This window comes from Bos indicus, chromosome 3 (assembly GCF_029378745.1).
Source record: "Bos indicus isolate NIAB-ARS_2022 breed Sahiwal x Tharparkar chromosome 3, NIAB-ARS_B.indTharparkar_mat_pri_1.0, whole genome shotgun sequence".
NCBI lineage: Eukaryota > Metazoa > Chordata > Mammalia > Artiodactyla > Bovidae > Bos > Bos indicus.
In genome coordinates this window covers 13555169-13577689 of record NC_091762.1, presented here as the reverse complement: position 1 = coordinate 13577689, position 22521 = coordinate 13555169, and the positions used below count along the sequence as shown (strand labels likewise).

The 22521-nt window shown below is 41.3% G+C and overlaps 1 protein-coding gene across 6 annotated transcripts in view; it reads left to right on the top strand.

Moving 5' to 3' along the window:
• LOC109579165 (SLAM family member 9-like) overlaps positions 1–22521 on the top strand; it is a 108755-nt gene that overhangs the window by 44679 nt on the left and 41555 nt on the right. For 3 of the 6 annotated variants that reach the window (XM_070784294.1, XM_019988703.2, XM_019988714.2), the window contains one exon: positions 1261–12766. In XM_070784294.1, coding sequence (XP_070640395.1) covers positions 1261–1293 — 33 coding nt within the window. In that variant the 3' untranslated portion in view covers positions 1294–12766. Of the gene's footprint in view, positions 1–1260 lie in introns of those variants that run through there. The other 3 variants (XM_070784271.1, XM_070784263.1, XM_070784279.1) reach the window with 3 other exon arrangements.

Genomic DNA, 22521 nt, shown 5'->3' with positions numbered 1-22521 from the left:
TTTCTTTCCCTCTCACCTATACTCAAATTTGCCTCAATTACATTGACCTCCTGTTCCTGGGACATATCAGGCACACTCCCAGCTGAGGGCCTTTGCAAGAATTGTCACCTCGACCAGGGAAACATTCCTTAAGGTGTCCACTCCATCACCTCCTCCCACTCTTTTCTCAAAGGTTTCCACCTTGATGAAGCCTGTTCTTACCTCCTGATGTAAAATTGAAACTATTTTCTAAGGTCCGAATCTTGCTTTCCCTAACCTTTTCCTTCTAACATATTAATACTATTCCATTTCCTTATATATTATGATTATTGTATAGTGTCTTTCTCCTCCTAATAGAATGATGAAGATAGAAGTCTTGTTGGATTCATTAGTGGATGTATCCTAAGCACATGGAGCAGAGACTGGCACATAGTAGTTTCTCATTAATATTTGTGGAAGAAACGAGGATACCACTTAAGAGGATCTGGGCTTGGGGCAGACAGGTCTACCTCAAACAGCTCATGCTTAATGCAGAGATGTGGTTGTGCTACTGACAATAAAATGGGGGTTCATTAAAAAGATCACATTACTGATGATCTACCATAGGTGGGGGAGATGAAGAGGAAGGTGAGGGCTCTTGAAGAGAACAAAACATAGCTTGGCTCCTGCACACACTGTACTGCAAGATGACACTCCATTTACCTACATGGGAAATTCTCAAGGAGCTCCATGGTCCATCAGTTCTAAGACTATTCCTCAAAAAGATGGTGGGGCACTTAGGTCAGATAATTTTGCAAAATATACAGACTGATCCCTTCTGAGAGATTTCACAGTCTCCTATTCCAGTGGGAACATCAGTTTTAGTTCTTTAATCTGGTATTTCACAACATATGTGACCATAGGATTCCATGTTCCTTCTAATTTTTTCAAGCAAAAACCTTCCTGAGCTTTTAAATTTACATCTGAGATTTTACTAAATCAGTACTTTGGAAATCCAACCTTGCAAGATAAATTTTGACTCCAAGCATGGCATCCAGGGCCTTCATGGTCTCTCTTAGTCTCCCCAGACCAGTTTCAAACATACTGAATGTTCCTTGCAGTTCTGTATCTGCTTGCATTTCTTATTCCCCCAACCCCCACTACCCCATGTCCAAAATCTTTCCTCAGACATTTCAAGGGCTCATTTCCCCACCCTGCCTGTTCATTTTGTCTACCCTCCATCACTGTGTGTGTTCCTACCAGTCCTGTGTCTCAGTTGTCTTGTTTTGACTTGTCTGCTAGCCCTCTGGACCTGCTCCTCCCAGGAATGTATGAAGTCAGCTCACTCTGCATCTCCAGGGCCTGTCCGATGAGTGGCTTCAGTGGACATAGGATGGGTGGAGCCAAACAGAAAGGATTCTCCTGGCTATGTGTCTGCATCCTGGGGAAGGGACAACAGATGGTCCTTCCAGGTATACAAACTGTCTTGATGTCTTTAGGATCTTCCTCTTCATGGACACCTCATTGCCCTCAAATCACTGTAAGTCAGCATCCAAAACATGACTAGACCTCCCAAATGGATAATATCCAAAGATTCTATAGAGAATTCAGAAAATATAAACAGTTAATAAACATTTTGGTATGTGTTTGAACTTACTTGCAGTGGTAGAAATGCAAATGTAATGTGTATCAAAAACTATAAATTTTTCATGCCATTTGCTTCATTACTCCTATCTGGGAATAAATTCTAATGGAAATGCTAAAAAATATTGGGAGCATTTTATGCTTCAAAGTTGTTCATAGTATTCTTTGCTAAAGGCTTTCTTAATTGTGGAAAACACAGAGGCAAAACTTAATGATTAATATATAGCTTAATGAATTATAAAGAAACAGCCAACAAGAACACCACAGGTCACTAGAAGAAACACCCTTGCATCTCAGGAATCTCTGTGTGTCCCTTACCAATGACAAGGTCCCCATCCCCAGAGATAAGCACTTGTTTTTCTCCAGAGTTTGACCACCTCAGTTGGCATTCGTGAACATGGTGACTTATATTGCCTGTGGGGGCTCACATCATTGAAGGTGCAGAGTTTGTGTTTTCTCCTCTGGCTTCACTCAACATTATAGGAGTTTTTTTTCTCATGTCCCTTTGATCCAGGGGCATGCATTTGTGTAGACCAGGAGAAGAATTAGTTATAGGGATAACATGGGACAATGTATATAAGCTCCTGGCATAGTGCTCTGAACACGGTGGGAACTTACTACAGTTTCATTCTTACCCTCCCTCTTTGACATGGGCCCAACTGTATGTTGAAGCAGGATTCTCCTTGCCCCCACTCTCAGTACTGATATGCTTCACATTCTGCCATCAGCACTTCTTACCAGCATCCTGAAATTGAGTTTTGTCCTCCTGGCCACCGGAGCAGTCTTAGCATTTTATTCGCTGCTATTCACACAACTCCCAGCCTGAGAGTGCCTTAGGATTTTCCTCCAGGAACAGGACAAAGGTTCCCCAGGCAGAACCCATCCCTCTGTCTCCCACTCCTCACTCTTCACTAACATCCTTCATTGATAAGAGGGTGCTGCTTCACTTTTCAGTAGGTGGGTCTTTACACTACAAATGGGAATGATTTAATATATATTTCAGAGGAAGAGAATACTTAGGCTTTTTGGACATTTTTTCCCCAAAGATATTGAGGCAAGAGAAAGAAAGCTGGAAAGTGGAATGTATAGTGATGGGCAGCAGGTGTTGTTGGGAAGCAGGGATGCTCCCTGGCTGGGTAGGGGCACTGCAGGCAGTGTAGGGCCTGGAGAAACAGCCCTGGTGTCTTTGATTTCTTTAAAAAAAATCACTTTATTATCCCACTGCTGAGTTCCAGAGTCTTGTGCTGGTTTGCAAGGTGGGTCTTTTGTTATTATCATGACTGTATACCAGTCAAATTCCTGAAAACTCATATGGTTAAGGAACAGGCTTTATGGAGAAAAGTTGCCAAGAAAGGTTGGCAAGAAGAAAAGGGGAATGTGATCCTGGCTCTCTCAACATCCATCGAAAGGAGTGGCCAGACCTCAACCATTTGCTGGACGCACAGAGTGGGGCTGTGCTCAGAAGAAGGATCCTGCTCCTGGGGTATTCTCACTGCTTACAGGACAAGGGGTGAGAGTAGCCTTGACAGTGAGGGGACAGGTCAGGTGTCAACAATTTTTAAGGGTTTTCTGGTTGCAGGCATCCCAGCACCAGGCACATGAGGAAGTGGGACGTTTGTAAGTCCTCTGGTCCAGGGATAGAGCTAAGGATCTCATGGGAAGTTGAGTTTGGCTACAGACTCTTCTGGGAGGAGAAACACCTAATGTCTAGTCTGAGCTCCAGGGCCGTTTTTGTTCAGTTCTGTTCCTGGCTGTCTAGAAGGTGTGAGCAACAGTCAACCAATGCTCACTAAGTCCATGGAATGTTTGTGAGAAACTCCTGGCATGTCACCAACAGTCACTGTCCCCCATCCTGAAACTACACAGGTCCTGTGTCTCAGCTGTACTGGTTCAGGGGGAAGTTGGTACTCACCGGCTTAGGTCAGGGGTAGTGGGAGGAGGCAGCCTTGGATATAAGGGCCACTGGGAACTGAGTGGTTGGCAGGCTAAGGAGCGGAATTCAATCAGGCTTGCAACTTTGAGCACTGACTGGAGTCTGGAATATCTTCTGGGAAAAGATTAGCTCAGAGACCAAGGAAGGCCCTTATCTTCAGTGATATGTAGTATAGGAATTCTCTGTTTCAGGTGGAAGTTGAGTCAACCTAACATCTAGCAAATGTTTATTCAGCACCCACTCTCTGAAGGGCCTGCAGGAAGCCTAAGGACACAAGTGGAAAAGACTTCACAGGGTTTTCCATGAAGTAGAATTAATTCATGGGGAAATGCACAACCCTGAGAAACTATTTTGGTCCCTGGAAGGTCGGCTGATTTGAAAGACTAAGAGAAGATCCAACATCAACAGCAAGTCCAGCTCCCATATCAGATCTCTGTTACTTTTTCTATGATCACTTCCTTCTCTCTGAGAGCTGGTTTTCTTTTCTGTAGAGTGAAGATTAGTCACCATTGCCTCACAGGTCAGTTTGGAGACAGCCTGAGATGAATGATGGGCAGTGCTTTGGAACCTGTAGGACATTTCTTGCCTCATTCTCATCCTGAGCACTCACAACTGAGCACCTGCCTGCTGGGGCTGGAAGTCTGACCTTCTTCCCCACTGTGTGACCCTGAGCACCTTACTCAACCTCTATGCACGCAGATTTCTCATGATCCCACTGAGGATATTAACATGACAGACATCATCCAATTATTGTAAGAATTAACTAAATAATGTATTAGTTAGTGCCTAACATAAATACTCAACAAATAATATTTACTTATGGAGAAGGAGATGGCAACCCACTCTAGTATTCTTGCCTGGAGAATTTCATGGACAGAGAAGCCTGGCAGACTACAGTCCATGGATCACAAAGAGTCGGACATGACTGGGTGGCTAACACAATACTTAAAACAATCTAATGTTTATTAGTTTAATTTTAAAAGTGACACAGGAAAACAAATTGTGTCATGTTCTCTCTGGAATATATTTTGTGATGACAAAGATCATGTGATAATACACGTATGATTAAATGGTCAATCCAATGTTTACAGAAAAAGAGAGTATCTGTAGCACCTTTATTTCCCACAGCAATTCTCCTCAAGGGTAGCCTCTCTTGCTTCTTACAATTAATAGTAATTAGTATCTTTTATCAAGTCTATAATTGTGTGTATATTAAGACATATCAGCATATTAAAAAGCAGAGACATTACTTTGCCAACAAAGGTCCGTCTAGTCAAGGCTATGGTTTTTCCAGTCATAATGTATGGATGTGAGAGTTGGACTATAAAGAAAGCTGAGCACTAAAGAATTGATGATTTTGAACTGTGGTGTTGGAGGAGACTCTTGGGAGTCCCTTGGACTGCAAGAAGATCCAACCAGTTCATCCTAAAGGAGATCAGTCCTGGGTGTTCATTGGTAGGACTGATTTTGAAGCTGAAACTCCAATACTTTGGCCACCTGATGCGAAGAGCTGACTCATTTGAAAAGACCCTGATGCTGGAAAAGATTGAGGGCAGGAGGAGAAGGGGACGACAGAGGCTGAGATGGTTGGATGGCATCACCAACTCGATGAACATGGGTTTGTAACTCCGGGAGTTGGTGATGGACAGGGGGACCTGGCGTGCTGTGGTTCATGGAGTTGCAAAGAGTCAGACACAACTGAGTGAATGAACTGAACTGAACTGAACTAAGACACATCAATATTTTTATTTACTACTAAGTAACATTGATTTGCATCCCAATTTCAAAAATATTATATATAGAAAGCACTGTGTGTGGGGTTCTTGACCTGCAGAACCATCCCTTCCATCCTCTGATCCCCAAATAACAGCAGACTCGATTACAACCTGCTTCTTGGTCTTGGGACTTAGTTCAAGCTCCTTCCCTTTGGAGGTTCTGATGGAAACAGAGGAATACCTTCCTAAGAAAAATACACACACTTGCCCAACAGCACAAGAAAGAAATAATGTGAAAACTGAGACAGACCTCAGAAATGGGGATAAGAACTCAAAGAAACAAGAAAAAATTGCTACAAGGTACTACTTCATGCAGAAGATCAAGGTCAAATTCAAGTCATGTCATGTTGATAGTACCCTTGAAATAATGAAAACAACGCTTTCCCTCTGTGGTCTTCCTCCAAAAATCTCTTAACTGAAGTTTAATTGTGGGAGAACCCACAGATAAATCACAGTTGTGGGACATTCCATAAAATATCAATACCTGACTGCAAAGGTACAAACTTTTAGTTGCAAGATACTTGAAAGCTGCTGTGAGAGTAAATCTTAAGTGACACTGGGACCAGCCCCCTCCTGGAATCTCCTTGTGAGCTGGCCTTCAAGTTGTCCCAACTCTAACCTCACCTGTTTAGTCAGCAATCAGATGGAATAGAAAACTGTCACCTGAGATCTTGAAGTCTGTTGGGATGCAGAGAGAGCTCAGTGAGGTGAGTGTGTACAGCTCCTGAGATACTTTCTCCCTTAGGAGACTGGGGATGTGGTGTGTTAGTGCTCTCCATCCCAGGAAATATGATGCCAATATTGGTTGTGGGAAGACACAGAGACAATAACTTTTACATGTGATCCAGGAAACTATGTAATGGTGGATACATGATGCCAAGTGTGCTCAAAGGGTCCTGGCATCTTTGGGTTTTGCAAGCTCTATTGGTGGTTATGAACAATTCATAGGGATTTTCTATTTGCAGTGATTAAGTCAAATTTTCATGTTTCCTGTATTGTCTACACAGGTATAGAGATATTTAGGTTAATTTCAATAAAGATACTAGAGATTACTCTGAACAATCTTTTAATGATGATACCAATATCGAACACAATAGGAAGTGAAAGGTGGAGTCTGAGAAAAGCACTTTAACTAGATTCCAAGATGATTAGCATCCTGTGGACATATATGTAGATTTATTTATTTGAAATAGCTCTAATAATATTACTGCTCTGCTTAAAACTTTTGATAGCTGATGTTTTATCTGATACATGTTATAAAAATCTTATAAAGAAAGAGACACACCCAGAAGGCAACTACTGCTGACTTCTGACACATCAATATTTAGATGTTCTTTATAACACAAAATACATATAAACATACTTATTTATATTTATATATACAATGTAGGGAAATACTACACATTGTTCTAAAGTATATTCAGTATTTCATGTACATCTTCCAATTTAAATATATAAAATGGCCTTTACTATTTTTTTTAAAATTGTCTAGTATCCCATCATGTAGATAGACTATACATTATAAATCAGTATAATGTAGTGGTCAAGATCAGTGATTTTTGAATCTGGCTTCAACTTCGGACATGACTGAGCGACTGAAATGAACTGAACTGAACTACCACATGTCTTCCAAAGGTACAGTCCACCTCCGAGGATCAACAGCATGACCAGGACAGCACCTAGGATGCCTCGCAGGGGCACAGCACTGGTCTCTTGATGCAAACCTGTTTTTCTCACACAGAGAGAATGACGAATGTTAAGACAGGAAAGAACCTGAGATACCTATTGCTGAGGGGAGATCGCAGGTGGAGAGGTTGAAGGGCCTGGTTCAGAAGCTGAATGGGAGGACATGGCATTCACTCAAGCAGGCCCTGAACTGCTGCTTGATGCCAGAGATACTGAAATGAACAAGATGTGGTCACCCATGGGGAAGACTGAGAAGATACCAGCCAAAGTCTGCCAGCCAGTGAAACTGCAGTGCAGTAGAGCTTTATAGTTTGTACACAGGACTTTCTGGCTTCTTCTCAGACAAAGTAATGTGTAACATGAGACTTAAGGAGTAGGAGTTTGCCATTCTGGTAGGCCTTTGCATTCCAGATAGGAGGAGTACCACATTCAGAAAATGTGTCAAAAGGTCAGTCCCTGGGAGTTGCCAGTGCCCAACTGAGGCAGGTAGGATGATAGGACAGGGAGGATATGTGGTCAAGGTGGGTTAGAGGGCTAGAGCTGGTCAAGGGACTGTTGAAATTTATCTGACACTTCTGCCTTTATTTAGAAGTGAAGCTAAGTAACAGACCTTTTAAGCGAGACTGACACATCAGGTATCTCTAGACACTAGACTATTGAGGACGGTTTAGAGGATGAGGCTGCACACAGGATTACAAGGTCATTCATTAATTCAATAAAATACTGATTACAATCAGAATTTGGCTGGAAGTTGTACTTGGCCCATGGATTCCAAGGAGGACAAAACGTGGCTCTTGTCATCAAGGTATTCCTGTCTGTGGAAGAGACAAATCTACAACAGAACATTATCACTCATTGTGGGGGTGGCTCGACAGCTCCTTAAAGGAGGTGATGCTGGAGGGGAGGGTGAATACATCAGTGTAGAGCTCTGTGCAGAAATTAAAAATAGACTGCTTGTTAAAAATATATTAAAGTTTCAAGTTAACAGCACAGATTTTAAACCAATCATTGGGCTCTTTTAAGGGCAGAGTCATATATGTGTATGCACGTTGATATCCCCATGAATCTAGCAGTGATCGAGAAGTATTCTTCATAGAGAATAAGACAGGAAGTCAAGGACACTTGGTGAAGAAGGGCTAGTGATGGGGAAGCAGCATTTTCAGAGGTACAATAGCTTGCGGTAGCAGGACACATTCTGGAACTACAAGCAAGGAATTTAGGTGAGTAAGAAGCTGGTAAGTGAGACCAGAAATACGTGCAGAGGACAATGTGAGCCCCAAATTGTAAAGAGAATCATGGAAGTCAGACTCAGAGAAAGAGCTCAGAGAAATGACCCAATATGATTTATTTTCCTGAAGCTCATGAATGAGCAACAATAGGGGATGGAGAGAGTTATTAGAAAGTTACTACCTTGACTTCAGGGGCAAGGGATTTAGAGGTAAGCTTGTATGTGAGACATTTAAAGGCATAAATATATTGGATGTGTGTTCTAGATTCCTGTGTAAGGTGACTAGATGGAAAGTAGTGCTAATAACATGGTGGGGAGTAAAGCTCTGAACCCCCAGACTTCAGTGCTATCTGAGCTCTGAAAGTGCTCCTCCCCTCTGGCAAGTTGCACTCACCACTGGCACAGATTTTCCCAAGGTCTAAGGAGACAGTTTTCTTGTCCACCTGGTTGCTGACCACACAAATGAGGCTGGCATGGGGGTGGCTTAGGGGCAGGCTCACAGTCAGGGTGCAAGAGTTGGAGGCTAGTTCAATGTCCTTCTCTGCTCCCATTCCTTGGGGAGTCCCTTGATCTCTCAGGTCACATTCAGGCCTTCTGTGGCCGCAGAGGCTCTGCACTCCAGGGTGACATTGCACCAGACTTCATCAGGATCTGGGTAAGGGGCACAGGCTCTGGGATTGGAGGCAACAAAACTATTGAGCTTCACTTATGTGGAAAACATAGCATGTCACTGTTAAACGTCTATTACGTCACTGACGCCCAGGCTCATAAGGGGGCCTGTAAGAGAAGAGGGTGCATTTTATATACAAAACACAAATTTCCTAAAGATAAACATTCACCAAGAGACAGTAAAGTAAGGACCCACTGAGTTAAACTGTAAAGCACTTTATTTATTGAACAAGACTTAGAAATCATTCAGAAGAAAAAAATAGCTAGATTCTGTTTTCTCAAAGCCTACTATTTATAAAAACCTGGAGTTTGTCCCAGAAATGATAGAACCTGGGGCAGAAGGTCTTGTCCTGGTCCAAGCCCTTTCTTTGCATCTCCAGTTGAGATGATGTCTGAGGCAGCATAGCCCTCAGGAGAATGGTCTGGATAACTCTGTGAGGCCAGAGAAGGGCTCTATGCTTCCAAAAGTAGAAATATTTTTGTGAGATGCAATGGTAGCAACTAGTAATGACAACTCCAAGTGTGGTTAGAACATATCAGTGATTTTGTGGTATATACAAGAAGAGAAATGACAGATGTACAATCTAGCCTTTGCAATCATGAGGCAACCCCAAAACTGCTTTACTCATAAGAGTATGTTTCCCTTTGTAGGGAGGAAATTTATGGAAAGAAAGAGTTTGCTAAGTGGATTTATTTATAAGTGTTGCAGTGTAAATTTTCTCCTATATCTGTATAGGTTTTAGCAGCTGGACTTATTGTGTCTTTTCTGAGTGAGGCTGGTACTGGGTTAGTTCTGAGTGAAAGCACAGAAACAGAGAAAACTAACTACACTCGGATTTCCAAATTGTGGTAGGTAGAATAATGGACCCTCAAAGATGTCCATGTTTTAATCCTTGGAAGCTGTGAATTTGTTAGGTTGTATGAAAGGGGAAATTATGATGGTGGATAGAATTAAAGTTGCTGACAAGTTGACAAAACAGGAAGATATTTCTGATTATCTGGATGGATGTGATGTAGTCACAAGGGTCTTTAAAACTGAAAAAAGGCAATTATGCCAGCAAGATGGCGGGATATGACATTTGAAAACTATACACAATCAATAATATCTTTATGAGAACTCTAAAGTCCATATGGAACATTCTGGCATGATAGTTAAGTGCAAAACCCTAAATTAGCAGCAGTGAAAGGGTGAGAGTACTTTTTCTTTATGTTGACACCTTAACCACATGCCAGCATGGTTCAGGGCTGCAAAAAATACCTTGGCCTGTGACTTCTCCCACAGGTGAAAGAAAGAATGAAGTGAGAACCCAGCTTCCTCATGCTTTTAGGACACTGCATGGGAGATCTGCTTCTGCACTCAGAACAGTGAGTAAATCAGCTGGGATGGATGATGTGTGGGTAGTTAGGAATAAGCATGTATGGTAGCACCTCACAGCAACTGGCCCACATGGCCCTGAAGAACATGTCTTGCACATCCCCACTGATGTTGATCAGTGCTACCCTATAGTAAACACCCTACATGCCCCTGAAACCAGTGTCCCAAATGCTTATTAAGTTGATGCCCTTGAAGGTCTTTTTGGATTTTCTAATCAATATCTTTGCTACCAAAGCCAGTTCTTAAAGAATGGAAGAGATATTGCTTATTTAAATGTACATAAATTAGTTCAAGGCTATTAGGGTCATGAAGGATCATGAAAATGTGAGACTACCAAAGGAACAAAATAAATCTCTAATCACCAACCTCAAAGAAACAGAGATCTTTCAATTGCCTAGAAAAAAATTTTAGTATAATTATCTTAAAGAAGCTCAGTGAAGTGCAAGATAACACAGACAAAGCAATGAAATTTGAAAAACATTACTGAACAAATGAGATGTTCAATACAGAGACAGAAAGCATAAAAAAGAAACAGAAAATTCTGGAGCTGAAGAATACAAAGACTGCATTGAACAATTCAACAGAGGGCCTCAACAGCGGAGTTGATCAAACAGGAGAAACAAATTGGCCAACTCAAAGATACTCATTTAACATTATATAGTCAGAAAAGCAGAAAGGGAAAAAGAGTGAAGAAAGCTTATGGGACACCATAGGAAATCAATATCCACATTATGGCAAGAAAGAGAAAACAAAGAGAAAGAAGAAGAAAACTTATTTAAAGAAACAATGCCTGAAAATTTCCCAAGTCTGTGGAAGTAAATACACACCCAGATTCATGAATCCCAAAAGGTTCCATATAGGTAGAATCTAAAGAAATCTAAATCAAGACAGAGTACTTAAAACTCAAAGAAAGAATTTTGAAATCAATAGGAGACAAATACAAAATCTGATACTGTAATGATATCATTATAATTATGCTATATGCATCACTTTTAACTCCGATATAAAAGTTAAAAGACAAAAGTATTAAGAATAGCTTTAAGAGAAAATTGTTAATGGGTGCACACTATGAAAGATGTAAATTGTGATGTCAATTATGTTTGGGGTAATTGATAGAAATGTAGAGATTTTGTATGTAATTGAAGTTAAGTTCTTTGCTTTGAACTGTTATAAGATGTTGTATGTGTGTCATTGTAACCGCAATGTAGACACCTCAAAAAGAAGGGAAAGAGAAAGGAAACAAAACATATCAATAAAAAATCATCAAATTACAATGAAAGTAAGGGCAAAAGATGTAACAACAACAATAAGAAAACCAATAAAATGGGAAAAAATTAGCAAAATGAGAACTGTAAGCCTTCACCTATAAGTAATTATTTTAAATTTAAATGATTAAACTCCCCAATAAAAACACAGAGAGGCTGAATAGATAAAAGAGCAAGAGGGAACTATATAGAGTCTAAAAGAGATTCATTATAGATGTAAGAGTATTATAGATGTAAGAGTATTATAGATGTAAGAGTATACATAGAGGTTGAAAGTGAGGGGTGCAAAAACTCAGCCTATTCAAAAGGGAACAAAAAGAGAGCAGAGGTAGCTATACTTAGAGAAAATAGACTTTAAAGCAAAAACTGTCACAAGAGACAAAGTTGCATAGTTTATCCAACAGGATGATATAACAATTTATGCACCTAACATTAGCAGGGCTTCTCAGATGGCTCAGTGGTAAAGAATCTGTCATCTGCAACACAGGAGATGTGGGTTTGATCTCGTGGTGGGAAGACCTAGAGAAGGGAATGGTAACCCACTCCAGCCTGCTTGCCTAGGATCCCATGGACACAGGAGCCTAGTGGGCTACAGTCCATGGGTAGAAAGAGTCAGACATGACTAAATACCAACAACAACCCAACATTAGAGCCCCAAAATATGTATAGCAAACATTGACAGAAGGAAGGAATAGCAGTTCTATCATATTATAATTGAATATCCTATTTTCAATAATGGATAGAATAAGCAGACAGAAAACCAAGAAACAGCAGACTTGAACAACACTATAGATCAAATGAACCTAACGATTATATTCAGAACATATACACAACAGAAGTAGAATAGAATACATAGTCTTCTGAAGCAGGCACAGAATATTTTCCAGGATATATCATATGTTAGGCCACAAAACAAGTCTTAAGAGCTGACAAGACTGAGATTATATCAAGTGTCTTTTCAACCCCAATGGATTGAAACTAGAAAAATAAATGAAAGAAAATAGAACAATTATCAAATATATGAAAATTAAGTAACAGACTCTTGAACAATCATTGGGTCAGGGAGGAAATCAAAAGGCGAGTAAAAAATTATCTTGAATCAAAAGACATGGAAAAAATCCATTAAACTTATGGAAGGTAGCAAAAACAGTGCTAAAAGAAAAAGTATAGCAATAAACACATCAAAAATAAGAAAGATCCCAAATAAACAACCTGACTCTACATGTCAAAAAAGTTAGGAAACAAAGAACAAACCAAAAGTTAGCAGGAAGAAAGAAGCAATGAGAACTAGAGCTGAATTACATAAAACAAAAACTAGAAAGATAATTATATAAACTAGAAACTAAAAAGAAAAAAAAGAAAAATTCAATGAAACTAAGAGGTTTTTTGAAAAGATAAACAAAAAATGACAAAAAGAAAAAAAGAAGACAAATTCAGAAAAGAAAGTGGAGATATTACAACTTATGCCATAGAAATGCAACAGGTCGTAAGGGACTATTATGAGCAATTATACACATTCATTGGACAGTCTGAAAAAAAGGCATAACTTCCTAGAAACATACAAACTATAGAAAACTTGAGCAGCTTAAAATAACCAATAAGGAGATTGAATCAGCAATCAAAAACCTCCAAGCAAAGAAAAGCCTAAAACCAGATGGAGTCAGAAGTGAACTCTAACAAACAGTTAAAGAAGAATTAATACTAATTTTTGTTGAACTCTCCCATAAAATAGGAGAGGGAACACCATCAAATTCATTTAATGACGTTGTCATACTCTGATACCAAAGCTAGACAAAGTTAGAGCAAGTGCCCTAACACATACACATTCACACATACAAACAGAGTTATAGGCCAGTATTCCCGGAATGTGAAGTCAAGTGGGCCTTAGGAAACATTACTATGAACAAAACAAGTGGAGGTGATAAAATTTCAGCTGAATTATTTCAAGTCCTAAAGATGATGCTGTTAAAGTGCTGCACTTAATATGCCAGCAAATCTGGAAAATTCAACAGTGGCCACAGGAATATAAAGGTAAATTTTCAGGGGGCAGTACTAAGATGGCAGAGGAATAAGATGGGGAGACCACTTTCTCCCCCACAAATTCATCAAAAGAACATTTAAACGCTGAGTAAATTCCACAAAACAACTTCTGAATGCTGGAAGAGGACATCAGGCACCCAGAAAAGCAGCCCATTGTCTTCAAAAGGAGGTAGGAAAAAATATAAAAGACAAAAAAAGAGACAAAAGAGGTAGGGACAGAGCTCCTTCCTGGGAAGGGAGTCTTAAAAAGAGAGAAGTTTCCAAACACTAGGAAATACTCTCACTGCCAAGTCTGTGGCGAGCCTTGCAAGCACAGAGGGCAACATAACAGGGAGGAAAAATAAGTAAATAATTAAAACCCACAGATTACGAGCCCAACAGTAACTCCCGCAGTGGAGAAGCAGCCCAGACACCTGCACTCACCACTAGCAAGCGGGGGCTGGTCAGGGAGGCGCGGGCTGCATTGCTTAGAGTAAGGACTGGGGCCTAGGTGCCCTGAGGGCAATCTGAGGAACTAACTTGGGCTAGTAAACCAGACTGTGGATAGCTACCACATGAAAAACCCTAAGACACCGCCAAGCCCGCGCACAGAACAAAGGACTGAACAGAACTAGCTGGCTGCAGACCATCCCCCTCCGGTGACAGGCAGCCAGAGTCGGAAGGGGGCAATCGCAGCCCCAGAGAGGCATTATCTACCAAACTGCAAGCAGGCTTTTTTGCTAACTCAGATGTCTTTGGGTTCTGGACAGTCAACATCTGCCTGAGAAGGTGCGCCGGTTGTACACCCAGAGAACCGAGCAGCAGGGACGGGGGAGGTGATAAAGTTGCAGTGACTGCGCTCACCAAACACCTCATCACCTGAGCTGCTCGGACCTGGGAAGGGCACAAAACGCAGGCCCAACCAAGTCTGCGTCTCTGAGGACTACCTGAGTGCCTGAACCTGAGTGGCTTAGACCTGGGAGGTGCATGCAGCCCAGGGCAGGCCTCGGACGGTTCATGGTGGAGCAACCTAGAGCCTGAGCAGTCTGGGCAGGGAGGGCACATGCTCCGTGAGCGGGGGCAGGCCCAGTGCGCCTGAGACACTGCCAGCACATGCCAGTGTTATTTGTTTGCAGCATCCCTCCATCCCCCCACCACGCCTGAACAAGTGAACCTAAAAAAGTGTCCACCACTGCCCCCCTGTGTCAGGGTGGAAATCAGACACTGAAGAGACCAGCAAACAGAAGAAGAAAAAACAGACGGAACCGCCTTGGAAGTGACAGGTGCAATAGGTTAAAACCCTGTAGTTAGTATCGACTACATAGGAAGGGGCCTATAGATCTTGAGAAACATAGGCCGGACCAAGAAACTATCCAGAAAGGAACTGACCCCACACTGCCCACAACAACACCAGAGAAAGTCCTAGATATATTTTTACTATTTTTACGATCATTCTTTTCTTTTTTTAATTAAAAAAATTTTTTTAAGTCCTCTATTACTCCTTTAATTTTCATTTTTATAACCTACTATTACTTTGCAAAAAAATACTCTATTTTTAAAGCAAACTTCATGTACATATTTTTAAAAATAATTTTTGTGACTTTTTTTTCCTTCTTTTGTTTAATATTGTATTTTTGAAACCAACCTCTACTCTAGTTTTGTAATTTTCGCTTTTTGGTATTTGTTATCAATTTTGTACCTTTAAGAACCCAATCTTCAGTACCCATTTTTACTTGGGAGTGAGATTACTGGCTTGACTGCTCTCTCCCCCTTTGGACTCTCCTTTTTCTCCACCAGGTTGCCTCTGTCTCCTTCCTCCCCCTTCTCTTCTCTACCCAATTCTGTGAATCTCTGTGTGTTCCAGATGGTGGAGAACACTTAGGGAACTGATTACTGGTGGGATCTGTCTCTCTCCTTTTCATTCCCCCCTTTTATCCTCCTGGCCACCTCTGTCTCCTTCCTCCCTCTTCTCTTCTCTGTATAACTTCGTGAACATCTCTGAGCGGTCCAGTTGTGGAGTGCACATAAGGAAGTGATAACTGGCCAGCTTGCTCTCTCCTCTTTTGATTCCACCTCATCTCATTCGGGTCACCTCTAACTCCCTCCTCCCTCTTCTCTTCTCCATGTAACTCTGTGAACCTCTCTGGGTGTCCCTCACTGTGGAGAAACTTTTCATTTTTAACCTAGATGTTTTATCAATGGTGCTGTATAGAAGGAGAAGTCTTGCGACAACTGTAAAAATAAGACTGAAAACCAGAAGCAGGAGGCTTAAATCCAAATCCTGAGAATACCAGAGAACTCCTGACTCCAGGGAACATTAGTTGACAGGAGCTCATCAAACGCTTCCATACCTATGCTGAAACCAAGCACCAACCAAGGACCAACACGTTCCAGAGCAAGACATACCACACAAATTCTCCAGCAACACAGGAAAACAGCCCTGAGCTTCAATTTACAGGCTGCCCAAAGTTACTCCAAACCCACTGACGTCTCATAACTCATTACTGGACACTTCATTGCACTCCAGAGAGAAAAAATACAGCTCCACCCACCAGAAATTCCCACCGACACAAGCTTCCCTAACCAAGAAACCTTGACAAGCCTCCCGTACAACCTCACCCACAGCGAGGAAACTCCACAATAAAGAAAACTCCACAAACTGTCAGAATTCAGAAAGGCCACCCCAAACTCAGCAATTTAAACAAGATGAAGAGACAGAGGAATACCCAGCAGGTAAAGGAACAGGATAAATGTCCACCAAACCAAACAAAAGAGGAAGAGATAGGGAATCTACCTGATAAAGAACTCCAAATAATAATAGTGAAAATAATCCAAAATCTTGAAATCAAAATGGAATTACAGATAAATAGCCTGGGGACAAGGATTGAGAAGATGCAAGAAAGGTTTAACAAGGACCTAGAAGAAATAAAAAAGAGTCAATATATAATGAATAATGCAATAAATGAGATAAAAAACACTCTGGAGGCAACAAATAAGGAATAGTGGAGGCAGAAGATAGGATTAGTGAAGTAGAAGATAGAATGGTAGAAATTAATGAATCAGAGAGGAAAAAAGAAAAACGAATTAAAAGAGATGAGGACAATCTCAGAGACCTCCAGGACAATATTAAACACCACAATATTCAGGAGATAATAGTTGAAAACTTCCCTAAAAAGGGGAAGGACATAATCATCCAAGTTCAAGAAACCCAGAGAGTCTTAAACAGGATAAAACCAAGGTGAAACACCCCAAGACACATATTAATCAAATTAACAAAGATCAAACACAAAGAACAAATATTAAAAGCAGCAAGGGAAAAACAACAAATAACACACAAGGGGATTCCCATAAGGATAACAGCTGATCTTTCAATAGAAACTCTTCAGGCCATGAAGGAATGGCAAGGCATGCTTAAAGTGATGAAAAAAAATATAACCTACAGCCCAGATTACTGTACCCAACAAGGATCTCATTCAAATATGAAGGAGAAATCAGAAGCTTTACAGACAAGCAAAAGCTGAGAGAATTTAGCACCACCAAACCAGCTCTCCAACAAATACTAAAGGATATTCTCTAGACAGGAAACACAAAAATGGTGTATAAACTCAAACCCAAAACAATAAAGTAAATGGCAACGGGATCATACTTATCAATAATTACCTTAAACGTAAATGGATTGAAAGCCCCAACCAAAAGACAAAGACTGGCTGAATGGATACAAAAATAAGACCCCTACATATGTTGTCTACAAGAGACCCACCTCAAAACAGGGGACACATACAGACTGAAAGTGAAGGGCTGGAAAAAGATTTTCCATGCAAATAGGGACCAAAAGAAAGCAGGAGTAGCAATACTCATATCAGATAAAATAGACTTTAAAACAAAGGCTGTGAAAAGAGACAAAGAAGGGCACTACATAATGATCAAAGGATCAATCCAAGAAGAAGATATAACAATTATAAATATATATGCACCCAACATAGGAGCACCGCAATATGTAAGACAAATGCTAACAAGTATGAAAGGGGAAATGAACAATAACATGTATAATATCATATATGAAACGAGTCACCAATCCAGGTTCGATGCACGATACTGGATGCTTAAAGCTGGTGCACTGGGACGACCCAGAGGGATGGTATGGGGAGGGAGGAGGGAGGAGGGTTCATGATGGGGAACACGTGTATACCTGTCGCGGATTCATGTTGATATATGGCAAAACCAATACAATATTGTAAAGGTAAAAAATAAAATAAAAGAAAACAAGAAGAAAAAAATAAAGTGCTTCTACACTAGTAAGAAAAAAAAAAAATTAAGGTGCTGACTGAATCAGTTCCTGGTGAGGGCCCTCCTCTTCGCTTGCAGATGGTCAGTTCTTGCTGTATCTCACAAAGAAGAGACAGAAAGAGCTCTCTAGGATCCTTTCTTGTAAAGACAATAATCTCATCATGAGGGCCTCACCTTCTTGACCTCATCCAATTCCAGTTGCCTCCCAAATGCCCCATCTCCAGATAACATCGTATTGGAGGTTAGTGACTCAACATAAAAATTTTCGGGGAAAACAAACATTTGGTTCATAATGCTGTTATGAATGTGATTCAGCAATTTTTTTTTTTGATAGATGCTCCTCCAGTTGCCACAAACCATTGGATAATTTCTAGCATTTTGAAAAAGGTCTCCAAAAGTGTAGATGGTTTTCTTACATCTTTTAAGAAGAGAGTTTTGTATGCTCCCAAATTTTCTACCTTCCACATTTTAATACATATGTTAAATTATTCATTGTTTTCTAATCACATTTGAAGTTTTTCAGTGTGTGCTGTGTGTGTTATGTGTTCAGTCACTAAGTCACGTCTGACTTTTTACAACCCCATGGAATGCAGCAGGCCAGGTTCCTCTGTCTTCCACTATCTCCCAGACTTTGCTCAAATTCGTGTCCATTGAGTCTGTGATGCTATCTAACCATTTTATCTTCTGCCATCCCCTTCCCCTTTTGCCTTCAGTTTTTCCTAGCATCAGGATCTTTCCTGAGTCAGCTCTTTACATCAGGTGGCCAAAGTATTAGAGCTTCAGCTTGAGCATCAGTCTTTCCAATGAATATCCAGGATTGATTTCCTATAGGATTGACTGGTTTGATCTCCTTGCAGTCCAAGGGACTCTCAATAGTCTTCTCAAGCACCACATTTTGAAAGCATCAATTCTTCAATGCACAGCCTTCTTCACAACTCTCACATCCATACATGACTACTGGAAAAACCATAGCCTTGACTAGATGGACCTTTGTCAGTAAACTGATGTCTCTGCTTTTAAATACTCTGTCTAGGTTTGTCATAGTGTTCCTTCCAAGGAGCAAGCACCTTTTAATTTCATGGTTGTATCACAGTCCACAGTGATTTTGGAGCCCAAGAAAATAAAATCTGTCACTGCTTCTACTTTTTATCCATATATTTCCCATGAAGTGATGGTACTAGATGCCATGATCTTAATTTTTTGAATGTTCAGTTTCAAGCCAGCTTTTTCACTCTCCTCTTTCACCCTCATCAAGAGACTCCTTTAATTCCTCTTCACTTTTGCCATAAGGGTGGTGTCATCTGCATATCTGAGGTTGTTGATATTTCACCCAGCAATGTTGATTCCAGCGTGTGATTAATCTATTCCAGCATTTCTCATAATGTACTCTGCATATAAGTTAAATAAGCAGGGTGACAATATATGGCCTTGTCATACTCCTTTCCTGATTTGGAACCAGTATGTTGTTCCATGTCCAGTTCTAACTGTTGCTGCTTGACCTGAATACAAGTTTCTCAGGAAACAGGTAAGGAAGTCTGGTACTCCCATAAGTTGAAGAGTTTTCCAGTTTGTTGTGATCCAACCAGTCAAAAGTCTTTAGTGTAGTCAATGAAGCAAAAGTAGATGTTTTTCTAAAATTCCCTTGCTTTCTCCATGATCCAATGAATGTTTGGCTCATTGAAACCATCTTTCATCCTGTTTATAATTTTTTATTATAATTTTTATTGATGTATAGTTGATATACAATGTTATGTTAGTTTCAGGTGTCAGTTCAGTTCAGTTCAGTCGCTCAGTCCTGTCCGACTCTTTGCGACCCCATGAATCGCAGCACGCCAGGCCTCCCTGTCCATTACCAACTCCCGGAGTTCACTCAGACTCACATCCATGGAGTCAGTGATGCCATCCAGCCATCTCATCCTCTGTCGTCCCCTTCTCCTCCTGCCCCCAATACCTCCCAGCATCAAAGTCTTTTCCAATGAGTCAACTCTTCGAATGAGGTGGCCAAAGTACTGGAGTTTCAGTTTTATCATCATTCCTTCCAAAGAAATCCCAGGGCTGATCTCCTTCAGAATGGACTGGTTGGATCTCCTTGCTGCTGCTGCTGCTACTAAGTTGCTTCAGTCATGTCCGACTCTGTGCGACCCCATAGACGGCAGCCCACCAGGCTCCCCCGTCCCTGGGATTCTCCAGGCAAGAACACTGGAGTGGGTTGCCATTTCCTTCTCCAATGCATGAAAGTGAAAAGTGAAAGTGAAGTTGCTCAGTCGTGTCAGACTCCTAGCGACCCCATGGACTGCAGCCCACCAGGCCCCTCCACCATGGGATTTTCCAGGCAAGAGTACTGGAGTGGGGTGCCATTGATCTCCTTGCAGCATAGTAATTTACTATGTTGATACTTTATACTCCTTTAAAAGTTGTTACAGGACTTCCCTGTTAATCCAGTGGTTAAGAATCTGCCTGCCAGTGCAGGGGTCATGGGTTCCATTCGTGGTCTGGTAAGATTCCACGTGCTGCAGGGCAACTAAACCAATGTGCAACAAACTAAAGCCTGCACAGTCTAGAGCCCATGCTCTGCAACAAAAGAATTGAGAAGCCTCCCCACCACAACTAAAGGGTAGGCTCCACTCACCACAACTAGAGAGAAAGCCCATGCACAGCCAAAACAAAAAAGTTACTGCAAAATAAAGGTTATGATTTCATGTGTCGTGCAATATATCTTTGCTGCTTATCTATTTTATATAGTAGTTTGTATCTCTTAGTCATTCCCCCATTTTGCCCCTCCTCCCTTCCTTCTCCCCACTGGTAACCAATAGTTTTTTTTCTATATCTGTGAGTCTGTTTCTGCTTTGCTATATATTTTCATTGGTTTTATCTGTTAACTTTTAACAACAAATAAATACCTGATTATAGAGCAGGAGATAAGGAGGAGAAAATGGACACTGAAGGCAAGTTGTCACCCTGCAACTGCTGCCATCTGTTCCCCTCCACCGCCCAGTTCTGAAATGCCCTGGTGCTCTGTTACAAATGCTACAGGCTGGAATGGTGGCTTTTCTCTCTCAAGCCAGGCAGAATGGTCAGGGAGAAGATCATAACTCAGATCCTCTCTACCAACATCTTTTATCTAAGTACCTAGCTCTCCTTAGTCTTGGAGCTTAAGTTTCCTTATACATCAGGCAGCAGTCATCCTTTCCATACTGAGGTCATTTCTCTCTCAGTTAAAGCTTGAGTTTCTCAAAATCTACACTCTTCTCTCCCTCCTGGTCAAGTCCATGGCTCAACTGATGTTAACAGCATGTGAATACCTTGCTGCTTACTTAAAATATAATCTTGGACAAGTTATTTAATCTCTTTGGACATTCTGGACACTCTTCTATAAGATGTATGCTTCCCTGGTGGATCAGAGGGTAAAGCGTCTGCCTGAAATGCAGAATACCTAGGTTGGATCCCTGGGTCAGGAAGATCCCCGGGAGAAGGAAATGGCAACCCACTCCAGTACTCTTGCCTGGAAAATCCCATGGACAGAGAAGCCTCATAGACTACAGTCCATGGGATTGCAGAGAATTGGACACAACTGAGTGACTTCACTTTCACTTTCTAATGATTAGATAAGAGAGTTGTTTTGAGGATTTGATTCAGCAAATAATGTCAATTAGCTGAAAAGACATGTATAAATCTTCTGGTAGAGTGTAGGTATTGAATCAAAATTTTGGCCACCTGATGTGAAGAGCTGACTCATTAGAAAAGACCCTGATGCTGGGAAAGATTGAGGGCAGGAGGAGAGGGGGACAACAGAGGACAAGATGGTAAGATGGCATCATGACTCAAAGGACAGGAGGACATGAGTTTGAGCAAACTCTGGGAGATACTGAAGCTCAGGGAAGCCTGGTGTGCTGCAGTCCATGGGGTCACAAAGAGCTGGATATGACCTAGTGACTGAAAACCACAAATTCTTCATGTAATCCAGTCCTTAAGCAGGGTGTCCTGTCCTGTGCAATTCAAATTAGATAGACATCATCACTCATGATGTTTTCTAAAAGTCCAGAGCCTTCCTATAAGTTCTGTCATTTCCTAGGAATTTTGACTCTCATTGTTATTTCTCTCCTGGAGAAGGAAATGGCAACCCACTCCAGTATTCTTGCCTGGAGAATCCCACGGACAGAGGAGCCTGGCGGGCTACAGTCCACTGGGTCACAAAGAGTCAGACACGACTGAGCGACTGGTTCTCCTGGGCTCCGCATCTCATTCAGCTCTACATTTCTTTCTTATCCTATACCCCATACATACACATCTATATACTTGGCTGCAACAGATTCAAGCATGCCTTCCTTTAATTCCCCAAAACAGTATCAGTATCAGGTAGTTCATGCAGTAAGCTCTTACCAAAGGTTCTGTAAGGCAATGTGTGCATGTGTATGTGCTATGCCTTAGCACAGGAAGGCTGGGAGGGCGAAAATGAGATAGACTTCTGGATAATTTTAAAGTCCCTGACATTTTACCAGCATGGATTAACTGTTGCCTGACTCTCCTCCCGGTGTCCCTGGTCTCCAGTGACATTGCTGGTTTCCCCTCTCCAGGGTCTTCCTTCCCACAGCCCATCACCCAAATGGTTTTCATAACTAAAATGTTCTCACACTAGGATTTCTCTCATGACAGTTGTGAGGACAAATTGGAGGAGGGGATTG